The sequence below is a fragment of the Stegastes partitus genome, unplaced genomic scaffold (assembly GCF_000690725.1).
Source record: "Stegastes partitus isolate 25-593 unplaced genomic scaffold, Stegastes_partitus-1.0.2 Scaffold298, whole genome shotgun sequence".
In the NCBI taxonomy this organism is placed as follows: Eukaryota; Metazoa; Chordata; class Actinopteri; family Pomacentridae; genus Stegastes; species Stegastes partitus.
Window position 1 is genome coordinate 20395 of NW_007578029.1, and position 21949 is coordinate 42343.

Below are 21949 nucleotides of genomic sequence, written 5' to 3' on the forward strand. Positions count from 1 at the left end.
AGGTTAAGTGATGTGTGTGTGTGTGTGTGTGTGTGTGTGTGTGTGTGTGTGTGTGTGTGTGTGTGTGTGTGTGTGTGTGTGTGTGTGTGTAACCACTGCAGAATTTCCACTTTTTTTCTGACATGCAACTTCTGCACCATTGTGTAATATGTAAAAACACAAACAAACGATTTGTTGACTAATTGTGTTACCAGGTGCTGAGTTCACGCGTCATGCTGAGGTGCTGTTCTACCCCGGCAACCAGCGCCTGTCCATCGTTCAGACCGGCCGAGGCCTTGACGACCACAACCACCTCACTGTGGATACCGTTCTCAGCGGCAGTGTGCCCTTCCTGCCCCCCGGAGCTGAAGTTACCATGGATCCCTTCAAGGAGACGTACCAGTACTACCCCTCCGGTAACAACCACACAAGATGCGAGACAAACTGTGCGTAACATCCGACGGTTCCTTTCGCCTGACATTGTGCCTCCATCTTTCTGCAGTCGCCACCTCCTCCTCTGTGAGGGAGTTTTCAGTCGTCTCGGCAGAGCGGGGCTCAGAGTCCTTCACCTTTCAGCTGAAACAGAACCTCACCTATCGCGACTGTCGACATGATAATCGTGCCGCCGCCCTGGAGACGCTGCAGATCACCATGGAGAGGGTGTTTGTGATGTACGTCAAGGAGGAGCGGATCCTGAGATACGCCATCACCAACAAGATCAGCCCAGTTGGAGGTGAGTCAAAGATGAACCGATGCACACGTGGTCCAGTCCAGGAAGTAATCAGGACTGTCATCCTAATGTTCTGTCTGAATTACCTTAAAAGACGACGTTTGTTATCGTACATCCTCTTCTTTCTCTTCCTTGTAATTCAAACAGCATTGCACAGATAATGACGACATTAAATGAAGTCGTATCTGGGGTTGGAACTGTGGAGTTAAATCTTCAGGGCAGCCTCCCTCTGGGTGCCCATTTGTTTTTCAGCCAGAGGTCATTAAAGCATGTAAAAGAAACAGAGCCGGCTGTAATACATGGCAGCTAAAAACAACATCATAAAATAAAGTAATCCAGGACACAGAGCAGAGAAAGAACAGGGATTTCAAAACAACTGTGAGAACCACATTTCAGAACTGATCCAGGAGAGAATGAGTGTTCGTCAGCATTTAAAAACTGGTCTCAGTTATGAAATAATGCACAATATCAACAAAACAAACAACCTGAAAAGTTTAGAATAAGTCATATTTGAAGAAGGGTTGCATCAGGAAGACTAATTAGGAGTAATATCACTCAGGTGTTGGCTCTGAACAGGTGATGTCTCGCCTTTAAACAGACCAACTTTGGCCCATCTTACTGGGATCAGTGTATTGAGACTGACGACCTAAATCCATCCCAGACCGTCCCTGTCACTCTGTAAGTGGGCGAACACACCGGAGGCGTTGAAAACGTGACATTCTCTCTTCCAGAACCCCAGCTAGAAACCAGACCACCTAGTAATTGTTGTATTGCTGCCACAGAAACCTCAGCCAAACCACGGCGCGGAGTTGGATGAAGCTCAGGTTTAAGCACACATGCTGCAAGCGGAGGATGGAGATAATTATACATCGAAACCATAGAAAACAATGTTAACATGTCTGTATTACCACCGCTGGTTCTGGGTTTATTGTCTACCAAAGGCTGTAGACACACTCGACCACTTTAAGGATGACGATGACCACAGTGTGCGTCACAGCTGACTGAGTGTTCGACTGCTTCAGTTTGTTCCTGCAGATGATCGACGTCTGTGACTTGAATCTGGACGACACTGTTTTGTAAAGTTAGCGAAATCTGAATAGAAGCATCAATATTTAATCAGATTTCAGCACGAGGAAAAAACAAATCAATCTTGGTGTGAAGAGAAAATGTGTTTTTTCCTGTTGGGTTTGGGATTCGTTTTTGTTTTTCTTGTACGTAAAACCAAAAATGACTGGATGGTTTTGTGGCAATGTGGCTTGGATAGCATGCTGATGTTCTGCAACAGATACAGAAATATTTATTTATCGTGACATTGGTATATGTTTGATCGGCTGTTGTTTTAGTTTTGTTTGTGCAATGGGCATTAGCTTCCTTAAGTTCAACTATGAGAGACTCCAACCATTATTTAAATATGTGTCATCTGTAAATCTGCCTAATGTGACTCACACTTTGGTCTATATGAAATTAGATTCTTAGTGGTGCGTCAGTAGTATTAGTTGCTGGTTAGCTAGTTTATGCAGGGAACAGTTGAGCAGTTCATCTTGACTGTATTTGTAGCGTGTACAGCTGACAGGTGGACTGGATGTTTCCATGGTTATTAACTCTCTATTACATCCAAGTGGAAAGTAAATGAAGCATCAAGAACCAGTGGCTGGTTGAGCACACAGCATTCTAGTAAACCGTTGTTTTAGAGTCAGAGTTTGTTTTTCTCACTTTTGTGTCACGGCGCAGTGGTTAGCATCGTCACCTCGCAGCTAAAAGGTCGCAGGTTCGTGTCCTAGTGAGGACACCCGGGATCTTTCTGCGTGGAGTCTCCATGTTCTCCCCGTGCAGCGTGGGTTGTCTCCGGGTTCTACGGCTTCCTCCCACAGTCCAGAAACATGCTGAGGTTAATTGGTGATTCTAAATTGTCCGTAGGTGTGAATGTGAGTGTGCTTGGTTGTCTGTCTCTAAGTGTAGCCCTGTGATAGACTGGTTACCTGTCCAGGTGAACCTGCCTTCACCCTGAGTCAGCTGGGATAGACTCCAGCCCCCCACAACCGTGGATTCAGCGTTGTAGAGATGATGGATGGATGGACTTTTGCGTTGTGTCACTTCTCCTTCACTGTTTAATTTGTACTCCTTATACAGCATCTACACTCGTCTGGATATCAGAGCAAAATGGTTACAGATATGGAACTGTGTAGAAACACAGCATGCGTCATGTTCTGCTTCTGTCAACACACATCACGCTCTCTTTACCCAGTCGATCTGATGAAAACCAGACAGTGACAGAAACAGACAAGAGACCTCGAAAGATGAAGAGGAAGAGGAAGGATTTAAGGCAGAAAGCGAGAGAGAGAGACAGTCTTTCCCTGGTTCTTGGATCCGGACCAAGTTTCTGTCATTTGAATGTCAACACGCTGATTAAAAAGGTTATGATGACATATGTCACACATGTACACGCTCACACACAGCAACGCACCCGGAGCACAGCTGGAAGAGCTTTCGGGGATCAGAGGTTTTGTAAACACAGGTTAAGTGATGTGTGTGTGTGTGTGTGTGTGTCTGTGTGAAACAGGGCATGTGTGTGTGTGTGTGTGTCAGTATTTGTGTTTGAGGGTCTTATGCTTTCTGGGAAATAATATCCCAGCCAATGACAGATCTTGCGGCGGGGGGGTTGCTGGGCAGAATAGCTGCCCAGTGATGTCATGAGAATCAGATATTGCAGATAAACTTAAGACTGATGGAGAACACGTTTACCTGAGTTGTTGCATCATTTAACTCAGGATTTGTGTTCTGTGTATGATTTCAGTCTAAACAATGGAGGCAGCAGTACTTGAACTGTGTATAATCTGTAGTACCTGGGCGTCAGCATGCAGAAGGTACGGGCGTGGATCTTTAACAGTCGGGGAAATAAAAATTTTTTAGTCAATAGTCTTCAAGTTGGCTCCGATTTTGTTGTCATAGATTTACTGAAAAAGTCCAGCTGGAGCCAGGACTAAGAAGTTTACCTCAGATCAGCAAAGAGTGAAGTCTCGTCCTGCGTTCTTTACTCAATGATCTCGTGTGTTTCTGCTGCAGCAACCGCTGAGTGAGAGCAGCCAGCCTGGAGCTCAGCACCCAGAAACAGCCCAGTGGTCCCATTCATCCCTCTGTTGGCCCAGACTGGGTTCAGCAAACACTGGAGCAGCTCTTTCCAACGTGCTTGTCAATACCGCATTATGTCAGCAAACTAATCAGTAATTACTCATAAAAATGCTTTAAAACAACCTGGTTAGAAGTAAAAAGAGTTCAGTCGTAGCAAAGTACGACTCTTAAATCATAAAAATAAATAAAAGTTTGGATTTCTTTGAGTCTTTATTTAGAACGCTCCCTCTGGAGCTACAGAACACAGAACTGGTAAAATCTCTGTAGCTGGTAAAACTGGTGAAAATCTCCTTTAAACATCTGGTTTTAAACTCGCGGATACGTTACTAAAACTGGACATCGTGGATCCCTTGCCTTTTTAACAAAGTGGTGTTTTTTTTCCGCCCCCTCAAATGCTGCTTTCATTACTCGAAACTCGACACCGTCTTAAATTTCAGGCTTTTTCCAATAAGTCAGTAAAAGTCAGTGATGATGGATAATTTTATGTTGCTCCGGGGCGGCGGGTCAGTGGATTTTAAGAGTAGCCGGTGCACCTTCAGCTACTGAGTGTGTGTGTGTGTATGAGTGTGTGAGAGAGTGTGTGTGTGTGTGTGTGAGTTTTGTAAAAAGCAACAGGTGGGAAGCTGCAGTCATCACTTTGATGGTGTGTAGTGGATGTGTGGGGAGTGTGTGTGTTCTCTCTCTCTCTCTCTCTCTCTCTCTCTCTCTCTCTCTCTCTCTCTCTAATTATCCCTCCGTCTTCTCTCCAGTCCACCATGTGTATCTCACCCTCTCATCTCTCCTCCTTCCCGGCCACATTCAGACTTTGAAGAGTTTCTCTCTCTCTCTGATAATGAGCCAAAATTGCTCTCTGGCCTCGGAAGATGAAAGCAAGCTGCTCGTGTGTGTGTCTGATTGTGTTTAGTGTGTTGTTGTTGTTGTCGTTTATGGTGGATGATGATGCCCCAGACAGTGAAGGAAAAGTCCAGCCTTAGCCGTCATTAGAGGCAGATGTATTACAGTTATGATGGTGTTGCTGGATTGCTTTGGGTGAAGTGGCCACATGGAGACATCATGACCGACTGGACTCCGGTGGTTTGGCGTCTAGACTCTTCTACAAAACCTATAATAATGCAAAGTGTTTTGGAGAAATGCTCAGACAGTGTTATTCATCAGTTTCCTTTTTTTTTTTAACCAAACCACAAATGTAACATCAGAATAGTCCTTGACATGAACGTTAAATAAGGCTTAAAGCTAACACTAATTAGCGTCTTCTCGGCGGTTTAGCATATGGTGCCGCGATCTGCTGTTTGTGCATATTTACACATCTCTCGCATTCCTCCCTAATGATTTCCCATGGCTTTTCTTTACTTTGCTGTTTTTATTTCTGATTTTCTAGAAATTAGTCTGAGGTTTGTTTTTGAAATTGTCCGTCTGAGCCGTGCGGTTTTGAGGAAACCCTGAACTCACATCCGCTCACTCATCTCCCTGTCTGTGCGTCGCCCCCTCGCCCTCTCATGTACATGTGCGCCTAACGTTGTCCATATGTCGAATATTGAGAACATGAAGGGAGTCGCTTCCTAAGAGGAAACCGTCCGATGGGAATTTGTCTGGAGCGGTGTTACATGTGTGTTTGGTTAAGCTGTCCTGTAATCATTGCTCTATTCATTGGACTTTTACTGGTGGATAATCCGATTTATCTTACATTTGGAGAGCTGAGTCTGCAGTTGTGTAGCTGAGCAAATAGCGGGGATGTTCTTAGTGTTTGGTCTTTTTCTGTCTCATTAGGTTTAGTGTAAGTTTAAATCTATTCATATGAGGAAATATGCTTAAATACAATTCCATTATGTGCTCCTTTATGCTGCTACTCCACCGTATTTCAAAGGGAAATATTGTTCCATTATACCTTCTACACATACTTATCCAGTTACTTCACAAATAGAAGACAATGATTGAATTAATGGATCAATAAAGTATTTCTGATTCTGACTCGAGTAATTGTACTGACACTAAGCTGGACGATTCCTACGTTTTCTATTCGAGCACATGTTACAACCTCCTGTCGACTAAATCCGTGAAGTAAAGCAACATTCTCTCTCTTTGATCCCTCAATTTTAGTTGAGCCTTCAGGGCCGGAGCTGGTCAACCCCTGCTATGCTGGAAACCACGACTGTGACACCACGGCCCAGTGCATCCCACTAGAGGGCCAGGCCTTCCAGTGCCAGTGTGCTACCGGCTACAGGGGAGATGGACGCAACTGTTACGGTATCTATCTATCTATCTATCTGTCACGTCTCTGAGCACTTTATTTGGACATGCTTGTGCACCTCATGCTGTTTCCTTTTAGATATACCGTGCAGCAGTGTGACAGTTTATGTACACGGCGCAGTGCTTTATGGTGCTCCTCTGCCTTTGCTTAGTCTAATGGTGCCTCTGCCCCACACAAATATACACACACAGAGTTAAAGACAGTTCAAGGAAGTGTGTCTGTGTTTCATCAACATCTGCCCATCTAGTGTCGAGGGGTCAAGTACAGGCTGGATGGATGCTATCCTCTGTACTCTCTTCATCCCATCCTGCCTCTCCCTTCTCTTCCTCAACCTTAATTCTTTACTTGAAAGGGACCTCCAGGATTTTAAGCCCATGCGTGGCCTGTCATTAGCCCAGCAGCAGGTCTGTCTCTCCTGCTGACAGCGCTAAGAAAGCCCCGGGCTCAGCCTCAGTTCCCATGGATGGGCCTCAGTGTCTCTCTGGTCGAAGTATCTCTGCGGGGTTTAGTCCTGTGTGTTGCACATGGCTTTAAGAATGCAGCCAAGAATCCAGGTGCGGGGGGGTACATGTTTTAGTAACACAAACAAGCATGCACACAATGTATACGTACCAAAAGCACCAGTAATGACCCTTAATTGCAGCTTTTATTCTCACATACACACATGTGGCCCGCTACGTGTTGCTAGACGGGGGATTCCTGGTTTGCAGACTTTGGAGTTTATAGAACACTGTCTCACTTTCTCTCTCTCTCGCTGCAGACATCGACGAGTGTGCTGAGGGTGCAGCTACATGCGGCGCTCATGCTCAGTGTGTGAACCTGCCCGGGAGCCACCGCTGCCAGTGTCAGAGCGGCTACGACTTTGGCTTTGATGGGCGTACCTGTGTTGGTGAGTTGCAGTTAATTTAAGACACGAGAATGAGAGGAAAGTCTGAAGTAATTAGGATACATCATCTGGGCACCATGAACATTGGTGTGAAATGTTGAGATAGTCCACTGGATAGGTGAATTTTTTTGTGTGTTTTTATGGTGTGAGAGAGTCGTAGCAGTACATTCTGAGGTAGCATGAATGTCTAGACAATCACATGCCATCCAATTATTGTTAACACATTTCATTACAATAAGATATAAGTACTGGATGGATACCACGATGTCTTCAGTTGCTAGAATAATCCGCACTAAAGCGGCTGTTTATTGCCTCAGAATTCCCCCGAGCAGCAGCGCTTGGCCTCCATGTGTGCACGAGTCTGTCGAAATGACTTCAGCACCTGTTAATCATCCTTGAAAAAGAATGAGAACCTCATTGTAGTGGTTGGTCTCGGAGCTGAGCGATCGTTTATCTGAAAATCTGCGTCAACAAATACATCAACTAAAAACCACGAAACATAAAAGTGTCAGCCAAAGCCACTAAACCTAAAATCTTTTTATTTTTTTTGCTGAATCAAGCTGTGTCATCTCTCCGCTTGTATGCATCGTAACTGTAATGCAAAGTATAAGAAACTGCCCGCAAACACATGTTAAAACAGTGGCGACCGTATCATTCTCCCATTTCCAAGTTCTTATCTGGTGCTTTGTTGACTGCAGTGGCTGGTCCCCTGAGCAGTGTTTTGAAACACAAAATACTCCCTGTTCCAAAATCAACCGAATATTTGGAGGAGACCCGCTTGCTTGTGTGAATGCAGGCGAACATTTCTTCCACAACAGTAATGCACAGCTGCAAAAGCGAGAAACACGGGGAGAGGGGAGGACCGATGACAAATGTGAGAACAGGGCTAATGTGAGAAGGAGGAGAAGGTGAGATTAGACAGGACAGGGGGTGAAGGGAAAGACAAATGGAGCAATGGCACAATGTGTTTGTTGCTTTGGAATGTGTGGAGGAGCAAGGTCCTGCTGGTGTGTGTGTGTGTGTGTGTGTGTGTGTGTGTGTGTGTGTGTGTGTGTGTCCTCCTTTCACCCATCAGCGTGAACTTTTGATGAACTTCCTCTGAGCCCTCCTTCCCCCCCTCCTTGACAAACGGAACTTTAATGTCATACTTTACATCTGAATTATTCAGTTATTTTAAAAATACATCTGAACTGAATTACACTCTGTATAGTCTACCGGCACACATTTGTACAGTTAATGGAGTTTTAAAATTCCAATTCCAGCATATCTTTGTACCTTCATGGTGGTTAATTCATTTCTCTGCCTCTGTTTGCTTAGATGTGGACGAGTGCAGCTCCTCTCCGTGTCACGTCAACGCCAGATGTGTCAATGATCTGGGCTCCTTCCAGTGTCAGTGCCAGACTGGGTTTTACGGTGATGGTTTCTACTGCTCCCAGCAAGAAGGTCAGCAGAACGGTTACCACAGTGATGCATGCATCTGAGCTCTCACAGTTAGTGCTGATCATGTGTTCTGGTATAGGTCACTGAAACATATCAGAAAGTTTATATATGAGTGTGGATGCTGTGAAAACCAAATAGGCTGCAAGGTGGCTCTGTGGTTAGCGCCGTCGCCTCACAGCTAGAAGGTCGCCGGTTCACGTGTGAGGACACCCGGGATCTTTCTGCGTGGAGTCTCCATGTTCTCCCCGTGCAGCGTGGGTTCTCTCCGGGTTCTCCGGCTTCCTCCCACAGTCCAGAAACATGCTGAGGTTAATTGGTGATTGTAAATTGTCCGTAGGTGTGAATGTGAGTGTGCTTGGTTGTCTGTCTCTAAGTGTAGCCCTGTGATAGACTGGTTACCTGTCCAGATGAACCTGCCTTCACCCTAAGTCAGCTGGGATAGACTCCAGCCCCCCTAGTGAGGATTAAGGTGTAGAGATAATGGATGGAATTTTCTGCAGGACAAACAGCTCGTCCAAGGAGCCAGTGTGAGCAGCACAGAGACAGTCTGCAGAGCGGAGTGGAACTCGGTGGACGTCCGAGCATCGGAGCCTTCATCCCTCAGTGCGACTCTGACGGACGATACCGACCGCTGCAGGTGGGCACCGACTGCCAGACTACTGAAGTGTCTCGCTGATGAGTTCAATGATGAACTGATTTTGAGGTTTAATGGCGTATTGCAGTGTCACGGCTCCACTGGACATTGTTGGTGTGTGGACAGCAGAGGACAGGAGCGAGCAGGAACCAGAACTCCACCTGGGACAGCACCCAGAGACTGTGACAGACCAGGTATTATCTATTTACCAAGAAGATGGTCTTCAGTTACACGGTCAGATAGAATAAAGGCATCAAAATATTCACCTGCTTCTCCTCAGATGAACCAGAGCGTCCTAAGACTCACTGTGAGCACCACAGAGACAGCGTACAGACCACCAGTCCAGAGGGCTATCCTTTATTTGGAGCCTATGCGCCTCAGTGTGATGAAAATGGACAGTACCTCCCTTTGCAGGTTAGTGATTAAGTGTTTGACAGGACTGGTCATCATCTGTGACTTAAAGAAAAGGACGTGTATTCATGCCTGAAGATACTTTATGATTTGCAGTGTCATAGTTCCACTGGGCAGTGCTGGTGTGTGGACAGTAGTGGAGAGGAGAAACGTGGAACCAGAACACCAGCTGGCACAACACCAACAGACTGCAGCAAGCTGGGTGAGGAAAATAAGTGTCCAAGTGCTTTTTGTGAGCGTTCTTTGAGCCAACTTGGTCAGACTGGACCACATAAACTAAAATCTTGAGTCTTGAACAATCGTTTTTATATTCTTATTATTTGTTGGTCCTCCTCTGTAGATGAGCGTTCTAAGACCCACTGTGAGCACCACAGGGACAGCGTGCAGACCACCACACCAGAGGGGCATCCTATAATTGGTGTCTATGTACCCCAGTGTGACGCAGAAGGACAGTACACACCGCTACAGGTCAGCATCGGATGCAAGATCAGCCAGTTTACACAAAGATGATCTGAAATTGTTTCTGAATCTCATAATAACTGACTGGACGACATGAAATACCTTTCAGTGTCATGGCTCCACTGGACATTGTTGGTGTGTGGACGGTAGGGGACAAGAAAGAGCAGGAACCCGGACATCGCCTGGAGAACCGCCCAAAGACTGTGACAAACCAGGTCAGTCATAATGGACGCTGACGGACATATTCAGCTATACATGAGGGCTTCAGGCTGTTTCGGTGTGAGCAGTATGAGAACCAGCATCGGCAGGTGTATGAAGTCATGAATCTCCAAGGCTTTCTTGTTAAACATTGACCTGTGAACCCACTAATTCCTCAACTCAATGACAAGTCAAACAGACGGCACGTTTACGTGAGTGTGTGTCTAACCTTGTAAGTGGTTCCCTATTGAGGTCATTGGGTCATAGCCTTGGAATGCCTGGAAAAACAGGTGATATCACTGTGAGAGCGTGTGTGTGGGGTTGGCGAGTCGAGAGCGGTAGAGCGAAAGAGTAAGATGAAGCTAAAAAAATATGAGAATAACAGGTATCTTTGGTGTCTAAACTGTTGCACTTGTGTTATTGTTGTATGAACTATAAGTGCTCACAGTTACAAACTGACTGGATAGATTTTTATGGGGTAATACCTGCCAGGTTGTAGTTCTATGGTTGTAAATGGCGACCTGGGGGCATACCACGGCAATATGCCAACAAAATGCCACATGTTACTCATATAACACATTTTGATCGTCATAAAAACTGTTGCTGAGTTTGTTTTGTTAAGAAATATCCAGCTAAACACGAAAAGGTTTACGGGCTTGGCCTGGAGTTTTATAATCCTGACAAATTTAAAGCTGATGCTTTCACTGACTAATAAGATCTGCTACACGGTGTTTTTTGCAACTGTGTGCCCAGCGGAGAAACATTTATGTTGTGTTACTAAAAGTAAGATGATCTTTTTGTTCATGAGACCACAGCAGTGAAAAGCCTGTTCCTTGAAGTTCTGACCATGTGTCCCACCTGCTAAACCTGAACACACATCAGTACTGCTCTGACCATATGTACATAACTCGTGAGCATAATTTTATTGTATTCATGTGTGAAATATCTTTTTAAATTATCAGACAGCAACATTTTTAATGCATTTCAATGTTTAGTCAATTTAGAATCATAGGATGGCTTCAGTTCAGTTCACTCTTATACATGCTTTAAAGAATCCTGTTAATGATTCTCCACCAGATGAACCAGAGCGTGTTAAAACTCACTGTGAGCACCACAGAGACCGTGTTCAGTCCACCAGCTCAGAGGGACATCCTGTCGCTGGAACCTACGTACCTCAGTGTGACGCTAACGGACAGTACATCCCACTACAGGTCAGCATTTATCAATTAAAAGCAACTTCAAATAGCGTGAAGAAATACAGGCAGAATCTGATAAAAATGATTTTTGCTTCAGTGTCACGGCTCCACTGGACATTGTTGGTGTGTGGACAGTCGAGGACAGGAGAGACCAGGAACCAGAACTCCACCTGGGACGACACCTAAAGACTGCGACAGACCAGGTAACACTCACAGTGTGTCGTTGTGGCCCCCGTGATTTAATGTTACATGTCATGAACAAAGTATGATTTCAGTCACAAGAAAAGAATGTTATCCAAAACGTTTGTGCCTATAATAAAGAAAATCCTGTAATGTTTGCATCCTCTCATCTTTACAACCAATTTTTAAACCCTCAGATGAACCGGAGCGTCCTAAAACACACTGTCAGCTGCACAGAGACAGCGTGCAGACCACCAGTCCAGATGGACGTCCCATACCAGGAGTGTTTGTACCCCAGTGTGATGCAAATGGACAGTACGCCCCTCAACAGGTATAATATATACAATACATGTCTGTAAGGATGGAGATCTGTGTCTTTTGTGATGACCGTTGCTGCTGTGTTTCAGTGTCACGGTTCCTCAGGACAGTGTTGGTGTGTGGACAGCAGGGGACAGGAGCGACCAGGAACCAGAACTCCACCTGGGACACCATCTGTAGACTGCCAGAGACCAGGTGAGGTTTCCAGCTGACTAAGACTGCATTCAAATCCCAGCTAAATCCAAAGGTGGAGGACAAAGTGAGTGGATTACCGTAACCAACCTCCAACATGTAGAGCAACCACTGTGCAGCTTTCTGATGAGCCGTAGCAGATCAGCCAGAAGGCATGATGAATGTGAGGACAGCTTGAGGAGGCCGGTAGCAGCAGTAGCAGCAAGGCTTTGGGTTGTGCCAACAGAGCTGACATATCAAGTGTGGAGAGCAGTATTATTGTTCTTAGCAGTCAACCAGGTGGAACATCAGTGCTCAAGATGTCTGGGGAAAACAGATGTCCCTACACAACCCTCATAAACGCATCCAGTAAGAATCAAGACAGAATTATCCAAGCTGCTTGAAAGCCTTTAAAAGTGGAATGCTTGTAAAGATATCAGAGGACAGGGAGAATCCAGCAAGAGCACGAAATGAGGTGACCTTAGATTGTTTACCTGGAGGCTCATCAGACAGAGCTGCATTGAGAATTCCTAAACATTATGACTGAGGAGCAGCACAAAGTCTGCGTGAGTGCATCGTGACTCACGTCTGTTTTGCAAGCGACGCCCACGTTTCCTAATAAATTGTCCAAATGTGTTTTTCATTCACACCCAGATGAGCCGCAACGCCCTAAGACACACTGCGAGCACCACCGAGACAGTGTGCAGACCACCGGGCCAGAGGGGTATCCCATAGTGGGAGCCTACGTACCTCAGTGTGATGCTAATGGACAGTATCTACCTCAGCAGGTTTACATTTGTTCTAAGACTTCCTGTCACCGTGTTTCACTGTGTGCTGCAATATTACTTTGAGTCATTGTACCTGATTCAGCTTCGACACTTCTTCTTGCCCTTTTTTTTGTCTAAATCATTTTTTTTTCTTATTATCATTATGTGTTCCAGTGCCATGGCTCTAGTGGACATTGTTGGTGTGTAGACAGTAGCGGACAGGAGAGACCAGGAACCAGAACTCCACCTGGAACACAACCCAGAGACTGTGACAAACCAGGCAAGACTGTTGCTTTGTCACTGTACTGATCATCAGATCTACTGTGTTTCTTACTGACAGGGAATGTGCAGTATGATGAGTACGACACAAGCCTTCTCTCCCTACATTTGGGATGAGATGTTGATGATGGCGGTCAGCCAGAGGGACTTAGGATAATTTATACATGAGTAGAGTTTGAACAAGCCGACGAGCGGAGTCATATGTTGTACAGCGTGGACCTACAACGGAGCAAGAAATGTCCGTAATGAACTCCAGGTTTTCATAATGAAAACTGTAGACTGTGCAGGAGTCATCGTTTAACTAACAAAGAGGACGGAGAGGTCTGTCGGAGTTCTTCTTGCCAAGATATTTAAATGTCATCGTGGAACAGGAGAAGTGTAGTTTTGGTAATCGGCCACTTTAAGTCCAGCAGGCCAATCTATGCAACGTTACTGACATGCTGACTCAATAAAGAATAACAACTCACCAGAGTGTTGTTAATTTTAGGTGAATTGCTCGAGACATTGATTGTGTTTATCTTAATGACTTGTGTAAACTTGTAAATGTTTTCCAGATGAACCAGAGCGCCCAAAAACTCCCTGTGAACACCACAGAGAACGAGCACAGGCTACTGCTTCGGAGGGCTATCCTATTGTTGGAGCGTACGTGCCCCAGTGTGATGCTGATGGACAGTACATCGCCCTACAGGTACAGAAAACCCCATATTCACACGGTAACAGAGTCATGAGAATATTTTCACTGGAAGGGGTCTTTAACTGTGTCTGTCCAACCTTTAACAAATCATAGAAAGATCAGTTGTCTTTCCTTGTTGTGTTAGTGCCACGGCTCCACTGGACATTGTTGGTGTGTGGACAGCAGTGGACAGGAGCGAACCGGAACCAGAACTCCACCTGGGACAACGCCCAAAGACTGCGACAGACCAGGTGAGCTCACTGTTTTCTGCTTGTGTTTTTGCAGGAGCTGTAACAAGGGGATTGCGACACATCTAAGAAGCTGCAGAACAGAATATAAGCGCAGGTTGATTACACATAATTTTTGGCAGCACAACAAGAGCACTGTGGGACGCTTGTAGAGGTTAAAGAGAATGTTTGAGACCCCAGCCAGGAGGTATTTACTGTAATTGATACAGAATGTGAGCGATGAGTAAGAGGTTTGTAGTTACGAGTTCTGCACCAAGAAAGCAGTTTATGTGGGAGTCACTGTTTAAACAGCAGAAATATTAAGAAGAATGAACAACATCGTCTTCTCTCAGCTGATTGTTGATAGAATAAGGAGGTAGTTTGTGATGCACAGACTCCAGCTACAGCCTGTGTGTCAAAGGAAGGAAAAGAAAGCTGGGTGTCATCTGCATAGCACTGGGACTCTTTTTACTCATCATCCTTAACAGACGGTTTCAGTCTGTAAAATGTCATTTATCACATATAGTCCAGCTAAAAACTCACGTGTATCCAAATAACTTTCCGTTCTTTTCCTCCAGCTGAGCCACAGCGTCCTAAGACCCACTGTGAGCACCACAGGGACAGCGTTCAGACCACCAGTCCAGAGGGCTATCCTGTGGTTGGAGCCTACGTACCTCAGTGTGACGCAGAAGGGCAGTACAGACCTCGACAGGTGAGACTGATGTATTTATGTGTTTTTTGCAGACGGAGTTCCTTCTTGCCCATTTGTGTAGTCTGAGAGCTCATGTTTCAGTTGTCATTTGACAGGTGAGTCCCAACCATTTATCTAATCTGCAGCTGGTTTGACATGAGGACTGTAAAGACGAGGACACTGAGGAACTACATTGCATGTGTCATTGCTCTGATTGGTTGTTGAGCTGTCCAGTTGTTGTCTGTGCCTGTTGACAGCAGGATGTTCCTCTTTCTTATTTCTATTCTTGTTCTCTTTAATAATACTCTTGTTGATCTTACGTATTGCAGTGTCACGGCTCCACTGGACATTGTTGGTGTGTGGACAGTCGGGGACAGGAGAGACCAGGAACCAAGACTCCACCTGGTGCAGCTCGTGTAGACTGTGACAAACCAGGTGAGGCTGCTGATTCCACACAAGCTGCACAGCCAGCAGCCATGTTAGCTTAGCATTAACCTTGTCGTGTAGCTCATGGATAGAAAGCAAATAAACATATTCCCAGAAATTCTAAACTGAACAACTTCCTTTAAAACAGCAAAAGACGCCTTTGATTAGACTTCTGCAAGTATTTTACATGAAGACGCCGCATCAGGAAATCTACTGATACAACAAATAATTTAATAGACTAAACAGCAAACATCCAAAACTGATTGATAAGAAAAAAAACCTTTACATTTGAGACAAACCCTATCACCTGAGACTCTGCTCTCTCTGCGACGCTGTGATTCTCCCTCGTCCTCTCACTCACTCTTGAATACACACAGAGGCTGTTCTATAAATTCTGTCCTCGCTATAAATTCCATTTATGACCATCCTAACATCTGAAGTGGTCATTTTGTGGTGAGATGAGCTGCCAGCTGTTGCCGTGCAACCAAACCAAACAAGGCCCGAGCAGCAGAGTGACAACGCAGCGTTACACCCACCGCACACACATGCTGCACACACTCACCGACACACACACGTTGTTGTGTTATCTCTGTGAGCTCAAATGTGTGTGTTTGCTCTGATCTTAAAAACGTTTCATTATCCGTCTCATGCCTCCTGTTACACCTGCTCAGTCGTTCCACACTCTGTTTTAGTCCAGTGGCAAAAGCAATGAAGTCTTATGCAGGACTTTCCTCCTAATGTTTGGTGATAAGGAGGCAGCATCATGTCTTGCTCGTTTCTGGTTTGGGATTCACGTCCTCTTTACCACGACACATCATGTGAGTGGATTTAATGCCATCATTTGTTAATTTTATTTGTATTCACAACTTAAATTTGCAACAAATGTCGTCGTTAATGTGATGCAGGCATCAAACAGCCACATGAAAGGCTCCTATTAGTGTGCTATTTGGAGTCAGCCTGTATTTATGTGGACCCACATAAGTAATACAGTCAGTGCCAACACAGTAAGTTAGTCTGAGGACTGAAAACTCATCAATTTGCTGCTTTTTTTCTAAACCACTAAACTCAGTAGGTCATGTGGTTGGACAGTAAATAGACATAAAACCAAGTGATTCATCAGACTGAATTGCAGCATGCCAGCTGCCACTGAAATAAATACTGCTGGAAAAAACTAAATGGGTTTAATTGTTTTGTTAATCTTGCTCTTTTTACCTTTCTGATCTCTCACTGGAGTTGTTCTTTTCTCGCTCTCTGTTCAGATATTATCCTAATCTCCTTCTACGTCTACAAAGTCTCACAGTAGAAACTCGCAGAGCGAGAGAGCGAGGCCTGTATAAACACTGTAGAGGCCTAAAGTGGTTTCGGGTTTAGTTTTAAAGCTCTTCTATAAAGTGAGTTATTAAAGGGATTTTAAAATGGTAAACAGTTTTGACAAAAGCAGGGTGTGTGTATGTGCGCGCCTCTTTAAACACAGGGCGTCCTCACACCGTTAATCAAGCGCTCCTACTATCACTGCAGCATAAACTCAGCAGGCAGCAGAAACATGTCGGCAATATAACCGAATAAAAAATGACAAACTGCAACCGAACAGGCTCTGGATTTGAATTTTACGACTAGGTTGGATTATATTTAGCTTAAAAAGGATTTGTGTCCCCTTTAGTCTCCGTAGTTCCGACCCTTCGGCCTGAGAGTGTGTGTGAGCGATGGAGGGCCAGCTTGATTGAGCACTATGGAGGAAAACCAGAACCACAGCAGTACGTGCCCCAGTGTGAGCCGGATGGACAGTTCAGGTACTCGCCACACATGTGACTGAAATGGTTTTTAAATTTATACAAGAAAAATAATCCTTGTGCTCTCTCAGTCCAGTCCAGTGTTACGGGGAGACTACCTACTGCTGGTGTGTGGACCAGGACGGGCGGGAGGTTCCTGGTACCCGGTCACATGACGTTGTTAAGCCTGCATGTGAGTGTCTGTTGTCATGACATTATATTGGATATATGAGGTTAACAGTCAACATTAATGGCGTTTTTAATCCGTCTCTTCCTGCCCCAGGTCTCCCCTCAGTGGCCCCGCCCACTGTACGCCCACTGCCCCGCCCAGATGTGACCCCTCCACCCAACACTGACGTCACGCTGCTGTACGCTCAGGGGCAGAAAATAGGAGCGCTGCCCCTCAACGGGACCAGACTGGATGCAAGCCGCTCCAAAACACTGTTGACTCTGCATGTAAGACATGAGTGGATAGATGCACGGTTACCTTTGATTCTTTTAAAAGAAATTAAAAGTAAACAAAAGAAAGAACGTGACAAAGATGTAACTTAACCTCATCTTCCATTTTGAAGTCAGAACAGCAGTCATACTGATCTTATACATTTTAGCAACAAGGAAGCGGTCTGACAGTCTGGGGATGTGTTGTTCAGACTGACATCTGCTGCCAGTGAATACGTTGTACCTTCATTTCAGTAAATATCTGACCAGTAAAATAAATACTGTATCAGTTATATTTCGGTAAAGCTTTGTTCTTCATGCTGATGATTCAGCTCAGGCTCGTGTCCAAGGTTGTCTTTTTAATTCAATACCTGTGACTAATGTTCGTGGTGTTGTTAGATGATATGACTTATGTCCAACTTTGTAAACTGATCAGGACTGCAACTCCTTCCTCGTACAGCCTGTAATTATTCTGTGTGTCCTGATTGTGTGTGTTCAGGGTTCCATAGTTGTTGGTATCGCCTACGACTGCAAAGAGAACCACGTCTATTGGACGGACTTGTCCGCCAGAACCATCAACAGAGCTTTAATGGCACCTGGAGCTGAGCCTGTGGTGCTAATCAACACGAGTAAGACGACACACTCACGCTGCTTCGTTTCTAGAATGAACAAATGAAGGTTTTTAACGAGTTCAATCCTCTCTGTGCGCTCTGTCTGTAGACCTCGTCAGTCCAGAGGGTTTGGCAGTGGACGTCAAACGCAGGCTGATGTTCTGGGTCGACTCAACACCTGACGTGATTGAAAGCGCCAACCTGGACGGCAGTGGGAGACGGACCTTGTTTGAGACAGACCTGGTCAACCCCCGAGCCATCATAGTGGTTTCTTCCACCGGGTAAAACCATTTGTTTTGGCTTATTTAAAGGTTCACATAAAAACATCTGAAGTTGTTTTACTTGCCTCTTGTAAAGCTCTGGGACACTTTAGTCTGGATTTGCAAACATGTACGAATCTTTTCCCTGAGCAAGAAACAAACAAGCGCCCACACACTCTCTTCGCGATCAAGTGTAACATCCTGGAGGTGCTGCACTGGGCCTGAACCGGCCCGTCTGTCATCACGGGGATCTCATGTCAGGAGAGGGCGCACATGGTTTTTAGTCCACGGCCACGACCATGAAGTTAAACACAAGTTCACAAACACACGATGAGTCAACAAGGCCTGTACCTAATTCATTAGTACAGTGCAAATTACGTAAAAGAGCGAGACGTTTTGTTGAGTCTGGTTATAGGCTTAGGGCTGTGATCTAAACATGACTTCATCAGTGTGAGACGGGCCGTCGTAGGGAAATTGATGGGCTTTTGGATTTTCGGGTGGAGTCTCCACTTTAGTTCTGCATGTTTGATAAGTCTGTCATATAAGTGATTTTTAGTGAGTTCTCTGTGGGTGTTGCACCAAACTGAGCCAAGAGAACTGTACTGACGATATTAATCCTGGACACACAAAGTGAAAGCATGAGGCCGTCACTGGTCAGCGCTCCAGGAACCACATCTGCTTTTCATCACTGCAACTAATCACATAATCAACAGTTATGTGCGTGTGTGTGTGTTAATGTGGTTGATACAAATGATTAAAAAAAGCAGCAATAAGCTAAATCATAAAACCTTGAAAGTTTGTTCCACATTATTGATTTGACAGCTTCGACTTTATTTTCTGACTCGAGGCCAAATATGTGTGTGTGTGTTCTGACTGAAAGCCAAGTCCTAAATGTAATTACTGCTTCACAGGGGTACACTTATGATCAAGCATGTGCTCTGTGATTTCGGAGCCTCCACATGTTCCCCGCACACAGACGCACCAAAATTATATGCACACGCATTACAAAAGCATGTACGCATGTATGAACGTCTCATACATCTGCCGCCCCGCGCCTTCATCACATCCATGCACATGTGGTGTGTGTGGACGCTGATTGCTCATGTGGTGTGTATTACCTATAGTTCCCAGTGGACTGCCCACATGTACACCATCATCCACAGATGAAAAGCAGCGTGGCGTCATCAGCGGCCCACACACGCGCTGCCTGAACGCTGTGTTGTCACCCAGCTAATTTGTGGCGTTATGAAATGAAGATCTAATTTGGTTCCGTACTAAAACACATCAATGAGAAATATGAAGACGTTGGTTTATTCAGCAGTTGGATTTTTTGTGCGAGGCGGTGTGGTCCATATTTTCTGATGTATACACGTGAAACACGACCAAAAAATGCACTTTCAGAACGGAGGTCAGAGGTCACATGTTGCTCAGAGTAACCTGACCATGACCTCATCAGCATGAGACAGCTGCTCCCTGGAGCCCTGTGCTATTACACCCTCATGTACCCGTGTGTGTGTGTGTGTGTGTGTGTGTGTGTGTGGTTGTGGCTGTATGCATGCTTGTGTATGGTTTTCCTCTTGTCTCATTATATTAGCCAGATCCCAGCACTCAGCACCAGAACAAGTCAATGCTACAACTCAGCCTAACTGCAAAAACAAGTTTCCTTGTCTCACTGTATCCATCAGCATCATGTAAACCAGTTCAGAATAAGTGAATAATTCACAGAATTTAATATGAGGCCAACAATCTCTCTCCTCTGTTTCTCTCTGCAGGACTCTCTATTGGACAGATTGGAACAGAGAAGCTCCGAAGATCGAGAGTTCATCAGTGGACGGTCAAAACCGCAAAGTGGTCGTGTCTGACGGCATCGGTTTGCCCAACGCTCTAACATACGACTATTCTTCTGGGCAGATCTGCTGGGCCGATGCAGGTAAACACGGCTCACCTGATCCTTGTTTATGCCCCAAGCAGGATTTCCAGTTATGCTGTTGTCTTCACACACTTTCCTGTTTCTGTTGTCAAACAGCAGAAGATGGCCTCGTGCTTGAAACTGAGCCATTAGGACTTCATGTTAAGAACTGCTAAATGATTGATTTTATAGCTGCACCATCGCCCGGCAAACTCACCATGCACATGAGTTAAAAACTGCAGCTTTGCTGTGAGTTTGGTGTAAATTGATAATATTGTAAAATGGTTAATTGACCTCGATTTCACCTGCTGGACCGTCAACTTTTTTGCTGTGTGCTGGCAATCACAAATGCAGAGAGAATCCTGAAGGGAGTGTAGACAACAGCAGCTGCATTTACCCAGAGGTCATGAGGAAATGAACCATGTTTGTGGTATTTTGAGCTGAAAAATTGAAAGTCATGCTGTGAGGAAATGTGAGACTTTCATTAATTTGCTGAACAGCGGCGCAATCTGGAGCCTTTAAGATGAGATGTGCATCATCTAAACCATTGGACTGTACTGCTAACACAGTGTACAAAAACACAGATCAATCTGTTTTGCACATTCCCAACACTCACGCTTCATATTTAGCACACTAGTCTTCTTATGCTCGTCGTCAGTGTCTTTACTGCTGCCAGCCAACAGTTAGAATGCAACAGGAAACCCAAAGTCCACCTCAGCTGCTAATGGTCCACGTTGTTCTGCTCTCAGGTACAAAGAGTCTGGAGTGTATATCTCCAGACGGTTCTGGTCGGAGAGTGACCCACTCCAGCCTCAACTACCCATTCAGCATGGTCTACTACAGGAACCACTTCTACTACACTGACTGGAGGAGGTAGCGTCCCCCTTCTTCATCCTCTGGTCTACCAGAACCAGCCTCTGTCTCTAATCATTACTGATCACTAATCAATGAGCCGATCGGCCCTGGTACTCATCAGTCTTCTGCCTCACAGGGACGGCGTGATCGCGGTGAGCAAAGACAGCAGTCAGTTCACTGACGAGTACTTACCTGACCAGCGCTCTCACCTGTACGGCATCGCCATAGCAACCAGCCACTGTCTACCAGGTGAGATACGCATCAACAGAACACTGTAGTGAACGCACAACATGGTCCCGTGTTTAAACGTGGCTGATTAGCTGTTGCTTACAAACACACACACACACACACACACACACACTCGCTGCACTGATCAGATGCTTCAGTTTAACTGTATAATAACAACCAAATGCCTTGTCTCTCTTTCACACACACACACACACACACACACACACACACACGCAGACTTCAAGGTGTTACAGACAGTGAGCTCATTGGTGCGTATGCAGTGATGTCATCACATCAGTCAACTCCCACCAGATGTTGCTTTAACCCTGAAGGCTGCATTTACACCGAGATAGAAAACACAGTCGAGCCTGCTGCGTTCAAGTGTGTCGGAAACACGGCAAAGTCAACCTTCCTCTGCAGGTTAGCCGCCCTAATGTCAGGACCAGCACAGAGTAGGTCACCTGCATGTTGGCAGCACTCGGCCCACAGTCGCTGCAAAAGAACTTGAAAATCAACAGTGCTTTGGGTTGAAGTTCTGAGAGAGAATTATGGATGCATGTCTTCATATTCAGCGACCCTAGTGAGGAGTAAGCGGTGTATAGATGATGGATGGATGTTCAGTGAGGGAAAACGAGCCAGAGAAGAATTTACGAGGACACTTTTTGTGGAAGCACACATGAAATCCTGGAGAACAGAGTGACGAATGCCACAGCAGATTTCTGTGGATGATGTAAATGCAGCCTGTGTGTCTCCAGTAAGCTCGTGTTTCATCGCCCTGCGTCCAAAAACAGTCATCACACAGCTGGCTTACAGACGCTGCTCCACACCTATACCTGT

General features: G+C 45.4%; 1 protein-coding gene across 7 annotated transcripts in view; it reads left to right on the forward strand.

The window, feature by feature from the left end:
* Positions 1–21949, forward strand: part of nid2a (nidogen 2a (osteonidogen)) — a 41610-nt gene that overhangs the window by 17768 nt on the left and 1893 nt on the right. The window contains exons 13-41 of one of the 7 annotated variants that reach the window (XM_008283118.1): positions 195–395; positions 482–712; positions 5936–6082; positions 6847–6975; positions 8290–8415; positions 8913–9049; positions 9135–9240; positions 9327–9460; positions 9554–9659; positions 9798–9925; positions 10026–10131; positions 11192–11325; positions 11408–11513; positions 11688–11821; positions 11898–12003; positions 12634–12767; positions 12921–13026; positions 13580–13713; positions 13844–13949; positions 14504–14637; positions 14946–15051; positions 16703–16832; positions 16904–17004; positions 17095–17267; positions 17749–17878; positions 17970–18141; positions 19893–20050; positions 20779–20902; positions 21021–21133. In XM_008283118.1, coding sequence (XP_008281340.1) covers positions 195–395; positions 482–712; positions 5936–6082; positions 6847–6975; positions 8290–8415; positions 8913–9049; positions 9135–9240; positions 9327–9460; positions 9554–9659; positions 9798–9925; positions 10026–10131; positions 11192–11325; positions 11408–11513; positions 11688–11821; positions 11898–12003; positions 12634–12767; positions 12921–13026; positions 13580–13713; positions 13844–13949; positions 14504–14637; positions 14946–15051; positions 16703–16832; positions 16904–17004; positions 17095–17267; positions 17749–17878; positions 17970–18141; positions 19893–20050; positions 20779–20902; positions 21021–21133 — 3852 coding nt within the window. The remainder of the gene's footprint in view (positions 1–194; positions 396–481; positions 713–5935; positions 6083–6846; positions 6976–8289; positions 8416–8912; positions 9050–9134; positions 9241–9326; positions 9461–9553; positions 9660–9797; positions 9926–10025; positions 10132–11191; positions 11326–11407; positions 11514–11687; positions 11822–11897; positions 12004–12633; positions 12768–12920; positions 13027–13579; positions 13714–13843; positions 13950–14503; positions 14638–14945; positions 15052–16702; positions 16833–16903; positions 17005–17094; positions 17268–17748; positions 17879–17969; positions 18142–19892; positions 20051–20778; positions 20903–21020; positions 21134–21949) is intronic. The other 6 variants (XM_008283119.1, XM_008283121.1, XM_008283120.1 and 3 more) reach the window with 6 other exon arrangements.